Genomic DNA, 9539 nt, shown 5'->3' on the forward strand with positions numbered 1-9539 from the left:
GCAGTTGCTGCAAGACAAGAGTTTCCAAGTTGTAAGGGGATTAGAATCTGTAGGATCTTCAGATCAGCCATCACCAACCTGGTGGGAGTCCCATTTGGGGGACTACAGATCCCATCAGCCCCAGCCAACACAACCATACTGGCCAGAGCTGATGGGAACTGTAGTCCAAAAAATCTGGAGGCCACCAGGTTGGGCCAGGGCTGGCTCAGAATACCTCAAGAGATGTGAAAGGTGACGGTGGTGGTCTGGTCTAAGAAGTTTTTTTCCCCTCCCAAAAAGTTTTCAGATATGTTTTTTTTAAAAAACCAGCTTAAAATTTATTATGTAAGAAACTTTTATAAAAAGTTTTGTTTTTTTTAACCAAAGTAAGTACAATTCATGGATGCAGAAATTAACCTTCCTGCCAAAAAAAGGTACATGTGTTCTCTCTATTATAGAGTTCGACAATAAAAACCATGAGGCGAAACAGCCCCAAGACACCTCCGTTTTCATGTTCTTGAAAGTCCCCTTCCACCCCCCCAAAAAATGATGTTAAAAAACTATAATCCAAAATATACATACAAGCTGCATATCTGCAAAGTTTTTTTTTTGTTGCCCTTTTTTCTGAGCAAACGACAGATCGGTCCACATGTGTCACAAGCTGTTGCAATGTTGGAAGTGTGCGATTTCACTAAGAAATCTCCCGACCAGGATCAACGCGAAAAATCTGATGGCTCAGAGCTTTTTTTTAAAAAAAAAAAACCGTCCCGACACACACACACACACAAACCCCACAAAGTTTCTTCTTGTGCAATACAGCAATCCGATAGTTAAATCTGAGAGTGGATTAAAAGGTGGGCTTGCTTTCAACCCGCCCGCCCCCCTCCTCTGGCCTGCAAATATTGTTTTCAGGCAGTTGGAAGAGAACAACAGATTGAGGGCAGAAAGTTGTTTCTGGAAGACCAGTCAAGGCATCTGAAACTGCCAGGCAAGACCCATGTTCCACAGTTTATCTGGAAGATAATGATGGAGGTCTCTCCATTACTGGATGCACGGGGTTAAAACATCAGATCCTTTCCCCCACTCAAGATCTTTTTTCTCTCTCCTCTTCTTCTATCTTCTGTCTCACTGGAGAGAACCAAGTGTCAGGATCCCACACCTGCAGTCTGAAAAAAGGGGGAGGGAGGGAGGGGGAGGAGGCGGGAGAGAAAGACATGTCAGTTTCAGCAACAGATCAGAGGCAGGTCTGCAGACATCCTGGCGCCAGAGAGGAAGCTTCTATTTACCTCCAGCTGATAAGGAATCAGGAGCCAACACTCTAAGCTGGAGGTTTGCTAATTGGCACCAAAAATCTAAAGCAGGCGGGGCAGCAGAGGGTGGAATGAAATGGACCCTTCTGTTTTCTAACTTTCTGCAGATGTATCTAAAATTACAGATTCTGAGGGAGGGGACAAACTCTTTAGTGGTGTCTTCCAGACTTTAAAAAAAAAGAGAGAAGAAAGAAGAGGGGGGGAGAAGAGAAGAGAGGGAGAGAGAAAGAAGAAGAGTGCCTCTTGATTCACTGATTTCAACAGGGCTGTTTAAGCAGCTGCAGAGACTTAAAGCTATAAAAAGAATGACATTGTAAAAATAATGACTCCATTTACAGGCAAAAGCATGGAGGCATCTGAGGCTGCTGCCTTATTGCCAAGCAGTGACAAGGGGCTCTCAAGACCACAATCTGTTCCAGGGAGGGCAGTCAAGTAGGACTACTCTGGAGTAAACATTGGGGTGCCAATCTAGATTTCTAGACTGACTGTAGGGTTTTTAAAAAATATTTTGGTGGTTGTTTTTTAATAAAAAAACCTGCTTGAGGTGTCTTGCTGGTTGAGATCGGGGATGGGGAAAAAATAATTTGGGTATTTCTTGACTGTTACCTGTTTTAAGAGGTTAGTGGCAGAGATTCCTCTCCTCTTTTGAGCAAAGTTCTGATGCCAGCTCTGCAGCCTATGGGAGAAGGGGAGAGAAGCGTTAAGGAGATACTGAGTTCAGAGTTTAATATATGCCACATGATACAAAAAGATAAAGATTGGGAACAGTGAGTATTCATTTGAGAATGGGTTTGCTGCACACAAGACCATGATCCTATTGACTTTTCAGTGGGATTTCTGCTGAGCAACACCTATTGACTGACAATGCAAGCCTAGCCTAGTCAGAAGCCCCACTACATTCAACAGGGTTTACTCCCAGGAAAATGCCTTGGATTGCAGCCTGAATGGACAGTAGTGCCAATTCAATTTACATCAAATGTGTTTAGCATGGGGTCCTTAGGATCAGAACCCAAGATTGCTATCTTGGATCCTGCTCAAGTTGTCCCACTGAAACTGGTTATGACTCCAAGCACTTTATTAAGATTAAAAAGATTATTAAAATTAAAAACACCCCCAACAAATAAATACAGCGGATCTTCCTTTGAAGGTAAAACGTTTAGGATCGCAGTTTAGACCCCGCTGACGGCGCAGCTGTCAGCGGAACCAAAAGCGTCCATAAATCCCTCCCTCCCCACGCATATGGCAGAGAAGAGTGCAACTGTGCGCCTATTCCCGAGCAAGCAAAGTATTCCCGCAGCCTGTTTGCGATAGGACTCCACAGCCTTAGAGGCGCGCACAGTTTGCTCAAGGCTGGATAGCGCAAAGGACGGATTATCTCGCGACCCACTGCAATTTGCCTTACAGCGCTCTGCGGACCGCAGGCAGGACGCAGCTCCCGCTGGCGCCCGTTAGATCATTACTTTAACTCATAACCCAAATTAGCCTAGATGGCGCGTCTATAGTAACAGCATTTTCCCCGGCTCCCCCCCCCCCCCGCCCTTCAACCTTGTGTGCGCCCACGAAGGCTCCCTGGGTTTTCGCCCCCTCTTCCTTCTAAGGGAAATCTCCTTACTTTTAAAGAGAGTAGGGAAGTCTCGGCTGCGGACGGATCTTGCCCCTTCTTCGCCTGCTCCTCCAGCACGATCTGCAGGTCAAAGATGTAGTCGATGACGTGCTGCAAGATTTCCACTTGGCTGACTTTGGTGCCTTGCGGGATCCCCGGCACCAGCTCCCGCAGCTTGGAATAGCAGTCGTTCATGTCGTAAAGGAGGTTCATGGGCTCCTCTAGGGCCGGGCTCTTGTTGTTCGTTCCCCGGGTGATGGCGAGGCTCTGATCCGAGAGGCAGCACACGGCTTCGTAGCAGCTCCTGACCGATCTGACGGGGCTGATGGCTTTCATGGCAGCGAAGGAGGAGAGAGGGATTTGCAGAAGGGCAAGGTTTCCTTCCTTAAGGTGGAGAGCGATACTGCCGCTTGCTTGCCGGCCTGGTTAATTCTCTATTGTGCACACACAGAAGATGCTTCTTTGCAAAAAAGCGAGGGCTGTCACCCCGCTCGGTTTTTATACCCGAGTGTGAGCGCTCAAGCCCGCCCGCTGATGCAAATGAGCCACCGCGTTCCCCCTCCCACTCCCCTTCGCTCTGATGACAGCGAAAATGTTGGAATGGAACGTTTACAAGATGGTTAAACTGCAAAACAGGTTTCTATTGGCTTCGGCTGACATCGAATAGCAGAGGACATCAAAGGAATGAGGAAGCTCTGATTACAAAGAAGGAGGGGCCAGCTATCAAAAGCGCTTCCTTCCTTCCCTCCCCCTTTCGCTCTCTCTATTCCATTCAATTAAACAGAGTTAAATTCGAAATGTGTGCAATTCGCCTTGTCTGATTTAATTCTTATATTTGGGTATGATTATTAGTCTTATAAAGGGGGAGGGAGGGAGAGCTGTTGTGCCGAGAAGAAAAGGGCACATTTTTCTATTACTGCTTCTCTGCCTTTACCCAGCCCTTAAAACGTTCAGGAGCCATAAATCCCATCACGGCAGAGAAATTTCCCAAGGTTTTAGATTTTTTCCCCTCCTCCTCCTCCTCTTCAGGGTTTGGGGGAGGGAATCTTGTAAGGACTTAGTGCCGCCTTGTTCCTCAATTTGCTACTCATATGACCTCCAGACTTTCTGGCGTCAGGAATTATCTTGTGACCAAGTTAAAAAAAAAAATTAATTGCGGGAAAGCTGAGGCTACGATGGAGAAAGCAGTTTTGAGCCAGCAATAATGGTAGTGAAACGTGTGTGAGGGAAGGGGGGTGGGGTGGCGGAGGAGATTATGGGGAAATTACTTACAAGTCATAATTTACTTGATAAACAAATAAACAAGCACACAAAAATCCAGGCAAGACCTTGCTAAGATATTTTAGGACAACAGGATCATTTTTCCGACTGAAAAGAAAAAGCGGGCAGGAGAGAGGAACTTGGGCTCATCTGAATTCCCTGTCCTACATACCTGAACAATAAATGTGTTTGGGAACCCATTAAATAGGCTGTAATCCTGTGCACATTTGCATGGAAGTAAATCTCATAGGGGCTTATTTCCAAGTAGACAGGTATATATAGACAGAGGTGCTTTTAAATCTGCTTTTCACTTTAACTGTTTATTTTAATCATATTTTTAAATGCATGTTTTAAACTTTTTCTTTATTGACTATTTTAACTCTCTTGTTGACTGCGTAGAGCTTCTATGTACAATCAAGTGGTATATAGCTTCTGTTAAATAAAATAAATAAAAGGATGGTGCTTTGTGAATATATTGGGTTGTATCCAGTCAGTGGGACTTGGGTCACAATGAATTTGAGACTCACAGAATCATAGAATTGTAGGGTTGAAAGGGGGTCCCAAGGGTGGTCTAGTCCAACCCCCCTGCGATGCAGGAATCTCAGCTAAAGCATCCATAACAGATGGCCATCATGAGTTTTCAACAGAACAAGCAGGTCCAACGAGCCATTATGTGGGAATCTGCAGCAATAGCTGTTCCACCTTGCACAAACTCATGCAAATCTTTTCACCAGGCACCCAAGTGAGTCAAATTAAGATGTACACACCATACATTGAAAGCTCCCCCCCTCCATGGGGTATAAACTACTGGGAATTGTAGTTTATACCCCATGGAGCTACAACTCCCAGCACCCTATTCCCCTCACAGACCCACAGTTCCCTGAGAAGAGGGATTCATTGTTAAACCACTCAGGGAACTGTGGCTCTGGAAGGAGAATAAGGGTCTCGTAACAACATTTGGTGCCCTTAACAAAGTACAGCTCCCAAAATTATTGGGACTGTTTAACGTGCTTTAGATGCTTTTGCTGAGATTCCCACATTGCAGGGGGCTAGACTAGAAGACCCTTGGGGGCCCCATCCAGCTTTACAATTCTGTGATTCTAAGTGGTTTCACACTGCTTTAAATGCATGGGGTCAATGCAGCCTCACTTGAAAGCCCACTATTGCAAGGAATTAAGGATGGGGAACCCTTATCGACTGTCAGACCATTGTCCCTGATCATTGGCCATGGTAACTGGGTCTGATGAGTGTTGGAGTCCAACAACATCTGGAGGGCCACAAGTCCCACCCCCACCAACTCTCTTGAAGATCTTGCTTGAGGATGTTGATACAAACGTATAGCCTTTAGTTCAGAAGCAGCATTGGGACAGACAGTGCGGGCCATGTAGGGCAGATCAGCAAATGATGCCACCCCCTGAAGCTGAGATACACAGCACCTAGGGCGGGCCAGGCACCTTTGAACATTTACTTGCAATGGGGAATTTCAGTAGGTGTTGTTCATTTACAAGCATGACCTGCTGAAATAGCAATGGTTAAAAGATGCAAGAGCCCTGTCCCATTTGCATCTGGCCACCCTCATAAGGGTACAAGGCTAGCCAGGTTGAGGGAGAAAAACTTAAAGCTGAAAATTGGGAGGATCCAGCAGAGACAAGAGGAAAGCAATTCTTCTCACAGCGCATTGCTAAACTATGGAACTCACTTCCACAGGAAGCAGTGATGGCCACCAACTTGGATAGACATCAAAGAGAATTAGATAAATTCATGGAGGAGGATGCTACTAGCCATGACAACTACATTATTCTTTCACTATCAGAGATGGTCTGCCCCGGAGTGTGGGCTGCTGTGCTCAGATCCAGCTTTCAGGCTTTCCATAGGCATCTGGTTGGCCACTGTGAGAACCAGGTGCTGATCCGTCAGGCTCTTCTCATGTTCCTAAACCCCTCAAAACACCTTCCATGGGATAAAAATACAGGCGGCGACCATTTTGCACATGTCCAATTGATGTGCAACTGCTGATGCACATGTTGCTTTTGGCCCCAGAAGGGAGCAGAACCAGGTGGGGTGGATTGAGCTTACGTGTGACCGCTGACGCACACAATGACCCGGACGATGCAACCCTCACACAAATGGGGAGTTGCCTGTACAACAACAATAATAACCTGTCTTGACACCCAAGAGCAGCTACCTGAGGCCACCACCTCACCATACCTAATGGTAGGTGGACTCAGATACACATTTTGAACAATGAGCAGATCCCGCATCAAGGATGGGCATTCGCCCAGAAAAGTGGCCCAAACAATAGATGCAGTAAATGCCAGGATTTGTCACTTGGGAGATAGTGAGATGTATGGAAGTGAGAGCTGGACCATAAAGAAGGCTGACCGCTGAAGAATTGATGCTTTTGAATTATGGTGCTGGAGGAGACTCTTGAGAGTCCCATGGACTGCAAGAAGATCAAACCTATCCATTTTGAAGGAAATCAGCCCTGAGTGCTCACTGGAAGGGCAGATCCTGAAGCTGAGGCTCCAATACTTTGGCTGCATCATGAGAAGAGAAGACTCCCTGAAAAGAACCTGATGTTGGGAAAGATGGAGGGCACAAGGAGAAGGAGACAACAGAGGACGAGATGGTTGGATAGTGTTCTCGAAGCTACCAGCATGAGTTTGACCAAACTGCGGGAAGCAGTGGAAGACAGGAGTGGCTGGAGTGCTCTGGTCCATGGGGTCACAAAGAGTCGGACACGACTAAACGACTAAACAACAACAACAAGATAGTGAGAAGCGAAACTCCCTACATTAGGAATTGGGAACATTTTTACAGCCTGAGGGGCGCATCCACTTTTGGGAAGGCCACATGGCAGGGGAGGCAAAAGTCCAGGGAGCCATGATAGCAAATTTTAACTTTATACAGTAGGCTAGTTTCCGCATATGTTTTATCCAGGCAAGAAACAGTCATCATTTGAGGTCAAGGACACATTCCAGCCAGGCACAAACACTCCAGGGGGAGTGAAGCAAGGCTGGTGATGGGGTTTGGTCTGGGGGAAGTGGATGTAGCAGAAGAGAGGGGCGGCCTGGAGTCCTGGGTTTGGATTTTGTGTTTGCCCCTTTGTGGTTGACCCTGCTTAATCCTAACTGAACAGAGCAGCAGCATCCTTGGTACTGAAGTGTAAGTGTAAGCACTGAGAAGCTGAGCAGCAGAGCCAGGCTAGGCTCCACCAGGCCTCCTCTCCCCTCAACTGTCACCTGGGGCAGCCATTTTCATCAGGCTGCCTCAGTGTGAGAGACAGGAAGCAGGGTTCATTGCATCCGCTTTGCTGCAGCCCATGAGGAACCTCCTACCTCTGAACTGTGCCAGCTGGTTTATATGGAACAACTGTATAGAAATCAGTGCCTGCATTTTGAGTCCCTTGTCCCTTGCTTGCTAGTTAGTTACCATAGTTAGTTAATTAGAATGTAAACTTGTGGGCAGGGAGCGTCTTGTTTTGATTTCATGTAAGGCACTTTGGAAAACTTTACAGTGGTACCTCGGTTTTCGAACATCTCCGTTGACAAACATTTCGGTTTTCCAACGCTGTCAACCTGGAAGTAAATGCTTCGATTTTCAAATGCGCCTCGGAAGTCGAACCAGAAACGCGGCTTCCGTATTGAGTTTTCCTTCTGTTTTGAGGCTTCTGTACTGAGTTTTCAGTTTTTGAACGTTTCGGAACTCGAATGGTCTTCCTGAATGGATTACGTTCGAAAACTGAGGTACCACCATATTGGTCAAAGAGCTCTAAATAAATAAAATAAGGACCGGGCAGAGAGGCCCGAAGGATCACATTTGGCCCCCAGATCTCAGGTTCCCTAGCTCTGTCCTTTCCCACAAACTACAAGCCCATGGGTTCCTTAGTTCCTGCTGGTTTTTCCTGTGCATTGGCAGGAGAAGCCTGCAGGTTCTGGGCATCCAAATGACAGCTGGAGGAGGTGGGTAGATATTATAATAAGCCGTGGGAGGGGGGCGTCAATGTCTCAAGGGCAGTGACAGCCAGTGCTGCTGGTAGGTAGACTCCCAGAACATGTGGATGTAATTAAGGGAGGCCTCTGGTCTCCAGAGTGCATATAGGAACCGATCCTAGATCGCAGACCAAGGGATAGTGTCCAAAGGCCATTTGCCTCTTGGGTATAATTAATATGCATCTGTGCCGTACCATCATGACTGGCTATAAATACAAATCAGGCATCTGGAAATTTAAGAAGCTTAAACCAAAGACAGGGAACCCAACCCTCCAGATGTTGCACTAGAGTTCCCCTCATTCCTGACCGCTGGTCATGCTGGCCGGGGGCTGATGGGAGTTGTAGTCCAGGATTAGAGACATAGGGTAGTCACCTCTGGCTGAAGACAACTTTTGAAAATGTTGTTTTAGAGTCAAGAAGGAAAAGGCACCTGGAATAAATTATGCCTGCCCACTAGTAGAGCATTCACCAGAATACCTAAACTCAAATTTAATTTCCCAACTGCTCTCCTATCCCATCCCACAGCTGGCTTTTTTAAAAAAAGAAACAAACCAAAGTTTCCCCCTTTCTTTCTTTTTTGGATTCAATTCCTTTTAGCCAGGCTTGCACTCTTTCTCTCACTCTCACTCACACACAGACCACATTGTGTATACAATTAATTGTGATCAATTTCTATATTTTTTACCCTGTTTACATTTTGCAATTTAAAAAATCATGTTTTGCTTGGTGGGTGCTCTGGTGCAGTGGGTGGAGAGGAGAGAGAGAAACTCTTCCTCCTAAATGACTGAGTCTGTGTTACTGAAAAACTTTTAAAAGAATGTTTAGCATGCGAACTTGCTGTCCAAAGCAATGAATGGGTTTGGGGTAACCCAACAGATCCCTCTTTCTTCCATTCTTTTCCTTAGATCCTGCCAGTTTTTGTTTTTTGTATAACTCCTAACCAAAGAGGCAATTTTATATCTAGAGGTCCTTCATTCTCTCCAAGTGGAAATCACAACTTCCAGTTCTGTATGCTCTTGCATTCTTTGTTACCTTTCAAAACTATAATCTAGCGCTTTCTTCCGCTTGTGAGGACAAGGATTTTATAACAACCCTGTTCGTGATTACTTGGAAGTCCTGTTGATTTCAGTGGAAGTCGCTCCTCAGACGTAGGATTACAGCCCTGCAGCTTTTCGAATCAAGTCAGTTCCTAAACCCAGGCATACAATACTTGCTACATATTTACATATTTTTATATGTGGGTTTATCCCACCCACATTACTGTCCATTGTTCCTTGAAACCCTTAAGACTACCCACCCCATTCCACACAGCCGCTTTGGTGTAGCGATTAATCGTGTCGGACTCGGACCTTGGGAGACCAGGGTTCGAATCCCCGCTTGGCCATTAAGCTCGGC

General features: G+C 46.1%; 1 protein-coding gene across 1 annotated transcript; it reads right to left on the bottom strand.

The window, feature by feature from the left end:
• Positions 1-316: 316 nt before the first annotated feature.
• On the bottom strand, positions 317-3398 carry ID3 (inhibitor of DNA binding 3). Its single transcript, XM_028738657.2, has 3 exons — positions 2902-3398; positions 1896-1965; positions 317-1145 (listed from the first exon to the last, which is right to left on the bottom strand). The coding sequence occupies exons 1-2, from the start codon at positions 3226-3228 to the stop codon at positions 1909-1911; spliced, it is 384 nt and encodes a 127-aa protein (XP_028594490.1). The 5' UTR covers positions 3229-3398; the 3' UTR covers positions 317-1145; positions 1896-1908.
• Positions 3399-9539: the final 6141 nt, after the last annotated feature.

Source organism: Podarcis muralis, chromosome 7 (assembly GCF_964188315.1).
Source record: "Podarcis muralis chromosome 7, rPodMur119.hap1.1, whole genome shotgun sequence".
Lineage (NCBI taxonomy): Eukaryota > Metazoa > Chordata > Lepidosauria > Squamata > Lacertidae > Podarcis > Podarcis muralis.